The 14,161-nt window shown below is 37.8% G+C and overlaps 1 protein-coding gene across 3 annotated transcripts in view; it reads left to right on the top strand.

Moving 5' to 3' along the window:
* Window positions 1-14,161, top strand: part of snx29 (sorting nexin 29) — a 542,857-nt gene that overhangs the window by 85,890 nt on the left and 442,806 nt on the right. For all 3 annotated transcript variants that reach the window (XM_073060488.1, XM_073060489.1, XM_073060490.1), the window contains exons 9-11: window positions 3,519-3,643; window positions 9,009-9,102; window positions 9,305-9,384. In XM_073060488.1, coding sequence (XP_072916589.1) covers window positions 3,519-3,643; window positions 9,009-9,102; window positions 9,305-9,384 — 299 coding nt within the window. The remainder of the gene's footprint in view (window positions 1-3,518; window positions 3,644-9,008; window positions 9,103-9,304; window positions 9,385-14,161) is intronic.

Raw genomic sequence — 14,161 nt, 5'->3', positions numbered from 1 at the left:
ATAGCAGCAGTGAGAAGAGAGTATGAGCTGGATGGTAGGGGTCCTTGATGATAGATCTGTTTTCTTGTGGCATCTCTCCTGTGCTCAATGGTGAGGAAGACTTTTCCTGTGGTGGACTGGGCTGCATCCACCACCTTTGTAGGATTTTTCATTTTTGGGCATTGGTTTTATCATGGCTTTATAAAGAAACACCAGTCAGGATGCTCTCCACTGTTCATCTACAGAGGCTCGTCAAAAGTTTCAGATGACATACTGAATCTGTGCAAAATTCTAGAAAGTAGAATTGTGCTGCCTTTGTGCTGCCTTTGTGCTGGTCCTAGGACAGATCCTCTGATGCAGAAATGCCACATAATTTAAAGTTATTGACCCTCTACACCTCGAATTCCCTAATGAACAGTGGCTAATGGAGCTTTGGTTTTGTCCTCCTGTAGTTGGTAATCTGCTCTTCGGTTTTACTGATGTTCAGTGAAAGATGGTAGTTGTGGCACCATTGAAGCAGATCTTCAATCTCCCTCTTGTATGCCAATTCGTCTCCGCCTTTAATGTGGAGATTGTGGAAAAGGCGCAGAGGCTGGTTAGCAGGTGACTGACTGGATTAAAGGGTATGAGTTATAAGGACAGGTGGGACAAATTCGGGTTGTTATGCTTAGAGTGGTGGAGGATAAAGGGAGACTTGATAGAGGTTTTTAAAAATTGAAAGGCATAGATGGGGTTGGCTGTCAGGTACAGACAAAGTGATGCCAAAGTTTCCTGCATTTAAAATGTAAAATAAATATTTAAACATGCACCAGGAATTGTGTTGGGTATGGAAAGTGGAAATTGTGGATAGATCAAATGTATTGCATTTGGCAGGATTTTTTTTTGCCTCAGTTGTTTGATTTTAATGCTAAGTGGTACTGTTGAATAAGATGAAGAAATCCAAGGTCATCAGTAAAATTAAGCTGATCGGCACAGTAAGTCTTGTAGAAGGGAGCTGTGGTTAGTTTGCTTGTTGAGTTTTTCATTCTTGGCACGCCATATCAAAAACAATGTATTTCTATATTGGGTCCAGTGCAAATTCCATAGAATAGTACAAAACTTTAAAGAGTTGAATTATAAATATTATTTCCATTATATCTCTTTGTTATGGAAAATTGAGGAGTTATGCGATTGAGATGTTTAAGATAAACAATTTAAAATAATTAATGGAGAGAAACAATTTAAAGTTTGGAATAAAGAAACTATTTTAGTATTTAGGGGCAACATTTGAAAACATTTAATTAAGCTTATCAAGTAAAAACAGATAAATGTAGAGCTTCATATCGACTAGATCTGATTGAGTGGTGGACAAGCTTGAAGAACTGATACCCCACTGGATTTCCATATTCTGATGCTGTTTCTTCTGGGTGCAGATCTATATTTCACATCTCACTGAAACCCCATTGTCATGCCCTGATAATAAGCCTATAATTCTTTAACTTCATAATATTGTGAGTATGCAAATATTCTAAACGTTAAACACATAGATAAAAATTTGACTTTTTAAAAGCCAAGACTAAGTATCTATCATCAGAAGTTTAACCTTTCACATTAATAGCCTAGACATTTTGTCTATCTCTTCTCTGTTGCACAAATCACATTTGAAATGTCAGATTGCTGATGGTAAGATAACTGTTCAGAGAAAACTCAGCTTGTTCAATTTTAGCACGTGGTATCCATAAATCATTTCAGATACAGTTGTATTGTAGCAGTTGGGTATTATGAGGTACCATAATGCAATAGTCCAGTCACTGGAACAGTATCAATAAGTGTGGACCATTATTCTAAGAATGAATTCAAATTGATCATGATTGCTGTCAAATTTTAATTAAATTAATCTAGAATTAAAAAGGGCAGTGGCATGAATGAAAGCAGTGGATTGATGTTAAAAAAAAATTCTGTTTCACTCATTACCTCCAGGGGAGGAAATTTGCCTTCCTTTACTGATCTGTCTTGTATGCAACTCCAGAGGCACCAATGACAGTCACCTATCCCTGCCTCTTTGAATCAGAGGCAATGGCAATGAATATTAAATAGATGTTTTTAGATTAGCTTTATTTGTCACATGTACATCAGTGAAACACAGTGAAATGTATTGTTTTGCATCAAATCAAATAAGAGAAGGTTATGTTGGTTGCCACACTTTTGGGGCTGACATACTATGGTAATTACTCACCAACTCTAACCTTACATCTTTGGAATGTGGGAGGAAACCGGAATACCCAGAGGAAACCCACGTGGTCATGGGGAGAATGTACAGACAACAGTATATAAAACCTCAATCTTACAGCTGGCTATTGTAAAATGTTGCACTAATCACTACGCTACAGTGCTGACCTGTGTTTTATTAAACCTCCTGGTGATGACCACATTCACCTGAATGAATACAAACAAAAGTAATATTTTTAATTTATTTTGCTGATATTTTCTCTTTAATAATTGTGAATGGCATTAAAATCAATAAGTTTATGCCATTTATTCATTATTGTCCTGCTGACTAGAATTTGAAAGATTAAATGAAAAGAACTTAAAGCTCTGTGCAGTAAAATGCCAGACTTTGTATTCAAATTGATTTTCTTTTAATTTAACTATGATGGCTACTAGCAATAGGTACTCTACATTTTTTCACCATCCTTGAAAGGATTTTTACATATGATAGCAAAAATGGGAAGTATTATGGTTCAACATTAAAATAAAATAACATTTAATGTATATTTTGCCCATGTTTTGTCATCTGTTAGAGCCCTTAAATATATTGAGTTGTGGGAAATATTCCAGGTTAGATTTAAACAAAATTTAACATGCATTTTTAAGGTGGTAAAATAATTCTAATACATCCCAGTAGCAGCAGATTAACGAATAATTTCATTCAGTAAATTATTGGAAGATACAGTACAAAGTGGTCAAATTATTTAATTGGTGGAGTTCTTTCACCAGATGTTTATTCCTTCTGAATGAAAGTAGTTATCAAACTTTAAGTTATGAAATGTAAATATTTTGGTGCTGTTGTATCATTTTAGATCAGAATTTTAATTGTTGAGATTTTAGTTCCTAATCTGACTGAGATTGAATCTGAGATTTAGAATTTGAATATTTATGTTCAGACATATGGAAAAAATTCTCTGGTCTTCCATGTTGTTATAATTTTATTCTGTAACTTGCTTGGAAATTTGTAACTTTTTAATTTATGTGAATCAGTAATCCTTTAAAATTAATTAATAGAACATCTTGAGGTAGTAAAAGTAATGAAGTTGTTTGATTATGTAATAGATCTGTTTCTCTCAGTTAAAAAGTATCCTGCGCATTGAATGTCAGGAATCAGATTCAAAATAAATGCTGAAGCATACACATGTGAAAGAATTTGAGTGAAAAGTGAGCAAACTATTGCAGGAGAGAGAAAGAGAGAAAGATTGATGCCGTGGAAGATGATTTGCAATTTTTCAAAATATATTGTTTGCTTATTTGCATATAACATTTTGTCATGTTTTTCAATCCTTCAGACCACTTGTGGAAAATATCTCCATTTCACAAATGTCCAGCTGGAATACGTTACAAGTTCTGAATGACAATGACAGTTCTGACATCCTTTTTCCAGTCATTGCAGTTGGTTCCTGCTCTCAGTCTGGTAAGCGATGAAAACACAGTGATTGATGATGATTCTTTATTAGCCGCTAGCTCCCTCTGGTGCTTCATTAAAGTATGATCACCTATTCAAAATTGGGCATTGCATCCCATTTTTCTTTTTATAATGCATCATTGACCTCTTTTGAAGAACAGATTTTTTCTCCACGTGTTTCCCTTTCATTCTCATTATTTTGTCTGCTTTGAGAGTCTTCTTTATGGATATCTTTATCAAATAAACTGAAACTAAGCTAGATCAGGGCAAATTACAGTACGATTTTCTTTTTCCTCCTTATTCAAGTTCAATGGTAAAGCATTCATTAATTTGAACTGAAGTGTTTTAACATGTAAAATGTCAAATAAAGAATAGTTTTCTTAACAAAGGCTTAATTATTATATAGAGTGAAAATCTGCAAGTTCAGAACTTTCAAGCCGGAATAAATTTCTTGTTAAAATTTCATCAGAGAATAATATTAAGAAAATTAACAGCGATTTGAATTGAGCTGGTTTGGCTCGTAAGTGGAATCTCCATTGCCCGAAGTGGGGGGCCAGTTGAGTGTCCAGTGGAGAAAAGTGAGGTGTCAGTGGTGAGTAAGATGATGGCAGTGCACTTCTGTGGGTTGACTGTAAGAACCTTGGACTAGATATGAGAATTTGGGGTAGAGCTGTCCTGTCAAAGTTAGCAGAAATTTGTTTCAGTTTTTCTTTGCTTCCTGATGAGGTATTCAAGACTATTAAAATCGCAGTAGATAAAAGCTGTTACTGTTCAGAAATATAGTATTAAAGTAAAAATTAAAGTAGAAAATTATTTTTCCCCCATTTCATATCTAGGTGTGAAAACCCCATTCAATTAAATGTGTAATCTGTTCTTCAGTAGGTCAGTCTGGCGAATCACAGCACGACTAAAGTATGCTGTCGTGTCCAACAATGCAGCAGAGTGATATACAACAATATTTGTTGCTCAATATATCATGGACCTACAGCAAATCTTCTGATCCAGTACCTAAACTGATAGCTCACTTTGGAACCATGATTGACTCATTGCGTCCGTTCTTTGATTCTTTTAAAATCTCAATCTAGTTATTGACAGGATCTTGTGTGATAATCAACAAACTTTGATAGAGTTTCTACTCTCAGAACATTTTAAGCTTGTAGAAGTGAATTTCACCAGTGGCCTGTCCCAGTCCAACCACGTAGATGCCATGGCCAAAAAAGCTCGCCAACTCCTGTACATCGTCAAGAGGCTAAAGAAATTTGGCATGCTTCTGCCAACACTTGCCAATTTATCAAAGCAGCATAAAAGGCATTCTATACGAATGCATCACTGTTTGATGTGCCAACTGTTCTGCTGATGACCACAAAAAACTGCAGAGAATGGTGGACATAACTCAGCACGTCACGTAATCCAGCCTCCTTCCATGAACTCTGTCTGTACTTCTCACTGCCTCAGCATAATCAAAGATCTCACCCACCCGAGATATTCTCTCTCCTCCCCTCTGCCATTAGGCAGAAGATACAAAGACTTGAAAATACAAACCCCATTTCCAGAGAAGTTGGGATATTTTCCAAAATGCAATAAAAACAAAAATCTGTGATATGTTAATTCACGTGAGCCCTGACAAAAGTACAAAGAAAAGATTTTCAATAGTTTTACTGACCAACTTAATTGTATTTTGTAAATATACACAAATTTAGAATTTGATGGCTGCAACACACTCAACAAAAGTTGGGACAGAGTTAAAATAAGATTGAAAAGTGCACAGAATATTCAAGTAACACTGGTTTGGAAGACTCCACATTAAGCAGGCTAATTGGTAGCAGGTGAGGTATCATGACTGGGTATAAAAGTAGCGTCCATCAAAGGTTCAGTCTTTGTAAGCAAGGATGGGTCGTGGCTCACCCCTTTGTGCCAAAATTCATGAGAGAATTGTTAGTCAGTTCAAAAGGAACATTTCCCAACGCAAGATTGCAGAGAATTTAAGTCTTTCAACATCTACAGTACATAATATTGTGAAAAGATTCAGAGAATTCAGAGACATCTCAGTGCGTAAAGGGCAAGGTCGGAAACCACTGTTGAATGCGCGTGATCTTCGAGCCCTCAGGTGGCACTGCCTAAGAAACCATCATGCTACTGTGACAATTATAGTCACCTGGGCTCGGGAGTACTTCGGAAAATCATTGTCACTTAACACAGTCCGTTACTGCATCCAGAAATGCAACTTGAAACTGTATTACGTAAGGAGGAAGCCATACATCAACTCTATGCAGAAACGCTGATGAGTTCTCTGGGCCCGAGCTCATCTCAGATGGACCGAAAGACTGTGGAACGGTGTGCTGTGGTCAGATGAGTCCACATTTCAGCTAGTTTTTGAAAAAAACGGGCGTCGAGTTCTCCGTGCCAAAGATGAAAACAACCATCCTGATTGTTATCAGCGAAAGGTGCAAAAGCCAGCATCTGTGATGGTATGGGGGTGCATCAGTGCCCACGCATGGGTGAGTTGTATGTATGTGAAGGTACCATTGACTCTGAGGCGTATATTAGGATTTTAGAGAGACATATGTTGCCATCAAGGCGACGTCTCTTCCTGGGACGTCCATGCTTATTTCAGCAGGACAATGTCAGACCACATTCTGCATGGGCTACAACAGCGTGGCTTTGTAGACACAGAGTGTGTGTGCTTGACTGGCCTGCTGCCAGTCCAGATCTATCTCCTATTGAAAATGTATGGTGCATCATGAAGAGGAGAATCAGACAACGGAGACCACGGACTGTTGGGCAGCTGAAATCTTAAATCAAGCAAGAATGGACAAAATTTCCAATTGCAAATCTACTACAATTAGTATCCTCAGTTCCAAAACGATTAAAAAGTGTTATTAAAAGGAAAGGTGATGTAACACAATGGTAAACATGCCTCTGTCCCAACTTTTGTTGAGTGTGTTGCAGCCATCAAATTCTAAATTTGTGTATAAATTTGTGCAAAATAAGTTGGTCAGTAAAACTATTGAAAATCTTTTCTTTGTACTTTTGTCAGTTAAATAAAGGTTCACGTGAATTAACATATCACAGATTTTTGTTTTTATTGCATTTTGGAAAATATCCCAACTTTTCCGGAAATGGGGTTTGTATGTACTAGCATGCTCAAGGGCAGGTTCTACCCTGCTGTTAATTGACATTTGAATATTTCCCTAGTACAATAAGATAGACTTGACCTCATATCCTGGTTAGTTAGGACTTTGCCCCTTATTGTCCATCTACTTTGTATTTTCTTTGTACCTGTTACACTTTATTCTGCATCTGTTATTGTCTTACCTTGTACTACCTTGATGTTCTTTGTAATGAATTGATCTGTATGAAAAACATGCAAGCTACACTTTTCAGAATCCGGTTTATTATCAGTGGCATGTTGGGAAATTCATTATTTTGTGACAGCAGTACAATGTTAGGCATAAGGTATTGCTAGAAGTTACAAAAAATAAATAGTGCAAAAGAGGAATAGTGAGGTAGTGTTTCTGGGTCCCTGGACGTTCAGAAATCTGATGGTGGAGGGAAAGAAGCTGTTTCTAAAATGTTGGGAAGAGGTTTTCAGGCTCTTGTACCACCTTTTGGAAGGTAGTGGAAGAGAAGGAGAAGAGGGCATGTCCTGGATGGTGGAGGTCTTTAATGTTGGTTACTGCCTTCATGATGTACCGCCTTTCGTAGATGCCCGTAATGGTGGGGTGGGTTGTGTCTGTGATGGAGCTGGCTGAGTCTACACCCTCTGCAGACTCTTTTGATCCTTTGCACTGGAGCCTCCAAACCAGGCTGTGATGCAATATGTCAGAATGCTCTCCATTCTACATCTGTGGAAATTTGCTAGAATCTCTGGTGCCATACCATATCTCCTCAAACTTCTCATGGTATAGCTTCTGCCATGCCTTCTTTGTGATTGCAGCAATGTGTTGGCCCCAGGATAGAGTATCTGAGATGTTGGTACCAAGGAACTTGAAGCTGCTTACCCTTTCCACTGCTGACCCCTCAATGAAAGTGAGGGGATGATGGTCATGAACACTGAGCTTTTAACTGCAGAGTCTGACATATATATTGCTGTTGTCCAGGTGTTCCAAAGCAGAGTGGAGAGCCATTGGGATTGCATCTGTTGTACACGTTGTGGCGGTAGGCAAATTGCAGCAGATCCAGGTTCTTGTTTAGTCAAGAGTTAATCCTAGTTACTGCCAACCTCCCAAAGCTGCTCATCTCAGTAGATCTGAGTGCTAACAGGTGACTGTTATTGAGGCATTTCTTCTTGGGTAACAGTATGATTAATGTCCTTTTGAAGCTGGTGGTAACCTCAGACCGTAGCAGTGAGAGCTTGAAGATGTCTTTGACCACCACAGCCAATTAGTCAGCACAAGTTTTCGTAGCCTGCCAGGAATGGCATAAACGTTTGATGCCTTGTGAGGGTTCACCATCTTGAAGACCTCCAAGACAGAGTTCATGAAGTTGCCAGAGGTTTGCACAGGTGTAGTTTTATCCTTCTTTTCAACATGCATAAAAGGTGTTGAGGTCATCGGGGAATGAAGCATCACTGTGATTTATACTGTTAAGTTTTGCTTTATAAAAGGTAATGGCATGTAAACACCAGCAAAGGCATTGTGCATCTGATTGTATCCTAGCTTCATATGTAACTGCTTTTTCGTTCTCATGATGGCCTTCTGTAGGTTGTACCTCGATTACCTGAAGGGTTCTGGATTGCCAGTCTTGAATGCCACACATTACCTTCCTATATGTGACAATAATAAGCAAATTCCAATTTTATATTTAATCATCATTTTATTTATAAATGTGAGATCTAGGTCCAATGCAGTTAATCTGTTTTTCAGCCAAAATTGTAATTTCATGCTGAAATTGAGCATGTAAATTGTCTTGAAAATAGCAAAGTGAAAATATTTCAATACAGTGGATTTGAGTTTTGTGTTAATGTGCGATGATATTTGTGTAACTAATCCCTGAAGCTGATTATAGATGGTAGCTAGCACTGCAAATTAAGCAGGTTTGATCAGAGTTATGGCTGGTAGTCAGTGCTTTTTGAAAATGATATGATGAAATGCATATGACATTTTCAGTTCTGAATTTATAAGATTTGTGTACTGTCATGATTAAACTATCTTTAAAATTATTGCTCACACTGAAAGGCTGTGCATAATAACAAGTACCCAGCAAGTTTTTTTTTCTCAAAGTCTGCCAGTACATAATAAGTGGATCTGTGTAAATTGAGAAAATTACTTCGTTGAAGGAAATGGATTGTCATGAGTGGAGCTATTTGTATTTTCTCTGTACCTACCGTAATTAACTTGTGTAGCTAAATTATTTAAGCAATATTCTATTGCAGATGGCACTTCTGATAACTTGGTATACTGTGATGAACATGAAAATGCCACACTTGCTGTTGAACTTGCCCAGAAAGGATCCCAATTTCAGTACAGGTAATATTTATTGTATTTCTCATTGACTGTTGCTTTGGTGGTTGATTTCCTTTTCCGAAATATTCTAGTTGCTATCCATCATGCCAAGCTATACAGTATGAAATAAATTTTCACAGAGGCCACAGTGGCTTCTTTTACTGAATACTCTTGATGCTAAGGTAAATGTTGTTTCCTGATGTACTGTATTGTTTGCCTCACACAGTACTGAAGTCAGTCCTCCTCTTCAGGCCAGCGTTCCTGGTCTCCTGCCCGCAGCTGCTGTCCCAGAATCGATGACTGTGGGTGAGTAATGCACAAAATATTTTGGGGTTACATTTAATTTGTTACTCTTTTGAAAATGAAAAGACAGTTTCTTTTTGATGAATGACCAACCACATAGAGTGTTTCTGAGTTCAATGAGAAAGTTACCAGCTTTCAACTAAAAGTTAAAGGTTTAGGGCTTCTTTGTGGTGGATATTGACTGCAGATTCAAATAGTTTACCAGCTCCAAAAAGAAGGGAGGTTGTCCTTTGAGGTTGATGTGAGCCATTTATCTGGTAAACCTTTTATCAAGTAACACGGATATTCATTACATGAGCATTACTTGTCCATGAGCAGAGTATAGAATACTAGAGTGCAAAGTTTTAAGTCAAATACAACAGGACAAAGATTGAGAAGAAGAAAGACTAAAGGGATTGTCTGGGCAAGTTTTTTCTACACAGGGATGGTAGTGGAAGAAGATATAATAGCGGCGTTCAGAAGGCTTTTAGATAGGTACATGCATATGCAATAAGTGGAGGGAATATAGATCTTACGACCATGACATAGGAGCAGAATTAAGTCATTTGGCCCATTGACTCTGCTCCGCCATTCTATCATGGCTGATTTATTATCCCTCTCAACCCTGTTGTCTTGCCTTATTCCCCGACTTAAACTTTATCACCCTGACTAATCAAAAACCTATCAACCTCCACATTATTGTGGGCTGAAGGGCTTGTTCTATGCTTTATTGATCTATGAATATAAGCCATTAACATATTTTTAAAATACTTTGTATATCCTCTGTACATTAGAGCCATAGTGTGGTGCAGAGTGGAAACAGGCCTCTATGCCCGCAGAGTACTCTTGAAACCTTCAAATACCCATTTTTCACATGAATTTTACACCAACCCATTTTATTCTCCCCACATTCCGAACCAGATTATCGTGCTCACTTGCACACCAGAGGCAACTTACATTGTCCAATTAGCCTCTCAACCTGCACATTTTTGGGATGTGGGAGAGAACTGTAGCACCCAGAAGTAACTTATACAGTCACAGTGAGAACATACAAACTCCACATTCTGTCAATACAGCATTTCTGAACTTGTAATCCAAAAATATGTTCAAACAAGGACGCTGATTCTTATAATGTTTAGGTTATTTATCATCTTGGTACAGTCTTTCCGTTTTATATGCATGGTAGCTCTGAGATAATAGAAATGATGTATGGCTACCTCTATAAGTCATTGTCTAGATGGGACTTTTTCTCTTTCTTCACTAACAGGATGAAAGCCTTTCTGTTTGGAGTCTTGCTAATAACCTCAATCTTTTGTCCCACCTCCTGTTTCTGTACATTTTCATTCTCAACCCATTGATGGTTTGAGTTGGCCTGCAAACTCTGCATCCACTTTATTTCCCCTTGCAACTAAAACCCTTTGTCATCTCCAGAATTTACCAGCACATGCCAGGCTGGACCTCCTAGAGGACCACAACCTTGTCGTAGGGTTTGGAGGCTTGTGTGTCACAATGACCTGGAGAGCTATGTTGGTTAGAAGCAGGGCTAGAAACAGCAATGAGGAATCCTATATCTGTGTGCAATGGTATAGACGGACAGAGTTGGAGGGCCATCACTGGTGCCCTAAATACCAGCGAAGCAATGGGCGGTAAGTTAAGTTAAGCCAAGCCATAGTTCATTGTGTTTTGTTTTCTAGTCCTTTTTGCAGAATAGAATACAGATACTAGGCTGCTCGTTAAATTGTCTGTTACCAATGTTTCTTAACACTTATCATTTGCATCTCTGGGAGGGTTAGTGGAATGAGAGTTCTACCTCTAACAATTGCATGCAGCCTGCCTGCAGGAAGTGGCAATGGGTTTGGGTAATGATGAGGCCTCAGGCAGCGATCCGTGGTCCCTGCCTCAGACTATCCTAATGACCCATGGTACTGTAAAAGACTATTAAACTTTTAAATGTCTCTGATGATCAATATTCTTTAAAAATAATAAATTTGCCTAAAAGACATTTCAGTGTTATAAATTAATTAAATACATTCTACAATAAGTGAAGTACATGTGATCATTAAGTGAATCATTTCAATTCAGGTTGGTGACTTCATTTAAAGGAGTGGGTTAGTTTACTTGAGCACTGCTCCTGATGTCAGTGCTAAGCGTGGCAGAAAAGTGGGAAGTCAGTTGTACCAGTGTAATTTCTTTCTTCTTTGTTGCAATGTGTAGGCACAGAATTTGCGATCACTCTAATCAGAGCCATGGTGTTAACCACCACTTCTTTGTGGAACTGCTGGTGTTTTTCTGCAGTTCTGTATGATTCAGGCATTAATTTCTTTGAGCATTGTAATTCAATACATCAACCTCAATACTCTTTGCCTCATCTGTGAAAAGCATTGTTTTTGTAATGGCTATAAGTAAATGATTCTAAAATTTGTGATCACTTTCAGCCTTGAGTTCTGCTCATAGCTTCCATCTTTCCATCTTTGCTTTTAGATCATTATATCTTCATCCAACTCACTCCTGGATTTCTAGAGTATATTATTTTCAATTACTGTTTTAAAATTCACAATCTGTATGAAAGTCTAGTATTCCAGCAACAGGAATGCCATCAGTTTGGTTAATTCAAATGTGTTTAAACCAGAAAGTAAAAAGCATAGATTCAAACCATCTTAAGAGCACAACAAAGAGACTGGGTCATGCATGATCAATCCAAAATAGGTCTTATCTCAGATTGAAAATTAGCATTTATTACCGAGGTTTTTGTAAGAGTTGAGCTTGTGAAAGTTCATTCTTATTCAGAACTATACTTGGACAGTGAACAATTGTAACTGTATCTTTGCCCTTAGGCAGTCACGTGGAAGACCGGAGAGGGAATATATTCTCGATATTAAAGCTTGCACAAGAAAAGCTTTTCTTTTGGTGCACTAAACTTTGGACTGAAGAAAATAAATATTGTGGTGCTGAGATCATTATTGATGTGATTAATTGGCATTTTTGCACCCATATGTTGACATTTCTATAACGGAATAAAGAAGAATAGAAATAGAAGCTTCAATTTCCTGAGAGCATAAGCATGGCCAAACAATTTCAGTCTTAAACTATGCATAAATCATGAGTCAGTATCATGACTTGGAAAATAAGCTTTCTTTCAAAAATAACATGCCAGATACCGGTCATTTAATAATGTATGGATAGAAGATAGTCATGTAGTTTGACGTATATTTTGCATTTATATTATTTTTCAAGTTTGCAGCCAACTTGATAATTTTTAGACTAGGTTGTTTGAATTTCCACAAACAATAATGACTTTAATTTATATTTTAGATTTTTTTGGTTAAGTGCAACTTGACAACCAAGTATAGCTTTCTGCAAAAAAAAAGTGGAAGAAATGTAACGAACTAAATCCTGAAAATTTGATGCATTAATATTGAAGACTCCTTGAGGTCAATTGCCCTTAGTAAAATGTCATGCATGAGTTTTAGTCAGGAATGGGTGTCTATGTGATTTGCCTCACTGACATTGTTTGGGTGAGATTGCTTCTGTTGAATGTACATTTGGTGCTCATGGCTTCCACTTTGCTAGCTGAATAATGGGATATCTTCAAGGTGGTCAAACAGAAGAGCAATTTATAATTTCTGATAAGTTTTGTTTCTTCATAGACAGGTGCCTGAACATTCAAAGAGTAAGCTACAGAGTTTTATTTATCTAGTTCTTACATTATATGATGCCAAAGCTGGCCCTCAAATGAAAATTATTAAGTTGAATATCCTATTGCTTAGTGATGAAACCTTAAATGAATTGAGCAGAGGCCTTAGCTTATTTACCACTTTAGTAAGATGATGGAATTTATTTGGATGACAAAATTGATGGCTTTATGGCCATGTTTGCGGACGATACGAAGAGAGGTGGAGGGGCTGGAGATCTTGAAGAAACAGTAGAACTTAGATTAGGAGAAGGAGTGAGGAAGTGGCAGATGGAATACAGTGTGAGGAAGTAAATGGTCATGCACTTTGGTAGAAGAAATAAAAGCATAGACTACTTTATAAATGGAGAGAAATTTCAAAAATCTGAGGTGCAAAAGGTCTTGGGAGTCCTCGTGCAGGATTCCCTAAAGGTTAATTTGCAGGCTGAGTCGGTGGTGAAGAAGGCAAATGCAATATTAGCATACATTTTGAGAGGACTAGAATATAAAAGCAAGCATGTTATGCTGAGGCTTCATAAGGCACTGGTGAGGCCTCATTCTAAGTATTGTGAGCAGTTCAGGGCCCTTTATCTAAGAAAGGATGTGGTGACATGGGGGGGGGGGTGGTGGTGGAATCTTATTGAAACCTATTGAATGTTGAAAGGTCTTGATAGAGTGGATACGGAGAGGATATTTCCTGTGGTGGGGAATTTAAAACAAGAGGGGACAGCCTCAGAATGGGGGTGGGGCGTTCATTTACAATAGAAATGAGTTCTTTAGCCACAGAGTGATGAACCTGTGGAATTCATTGCCACAGGTGGCTGTGGAGGCCAGGTCTTTGGGTATATTTAAGGCAGAGTTTGATAGATTCTTGATTAATCAGTGCATGAAGGGATATGGGGAGAAGGAAGGAGGTAGGGGTGAGAGGGAAGTGGAGCAGACTTGATGGGTCAAATGGCCTGATTCTGCTGATATATCTTATGGTTGTGGTCTTATTGTAAGCAAACTACAGCCAAAAATATAGTCAGCTATACCATACCCAATACAGACAATGAATAATAATTGAACCTCAGTGCAAGAAATATTGATTTGACAGAGAACATTGGTTGGCTTTTTACTCCAGTGAATTTG

This window comes from Hemitrygon akajei, chromosome 11, assembly GCF_048418815.1.
Source record: "Hemitrygon akajei chromosome 11, sHemAka1.3, whole genome shotgun sequence".
NCBI classification, from domain to species: Eukaryota; Metazoa; Chordata; class Chondrichthyes; order Myliobatiformes; family Dasyatidae; genus Hemitrygon; species Hemitrygon akajei.
The sequence above is the reverse complement of the archived record's forward strand: the minus strand, read 5'-3'. Positions and strand labels throughout refer to the sequence as shown.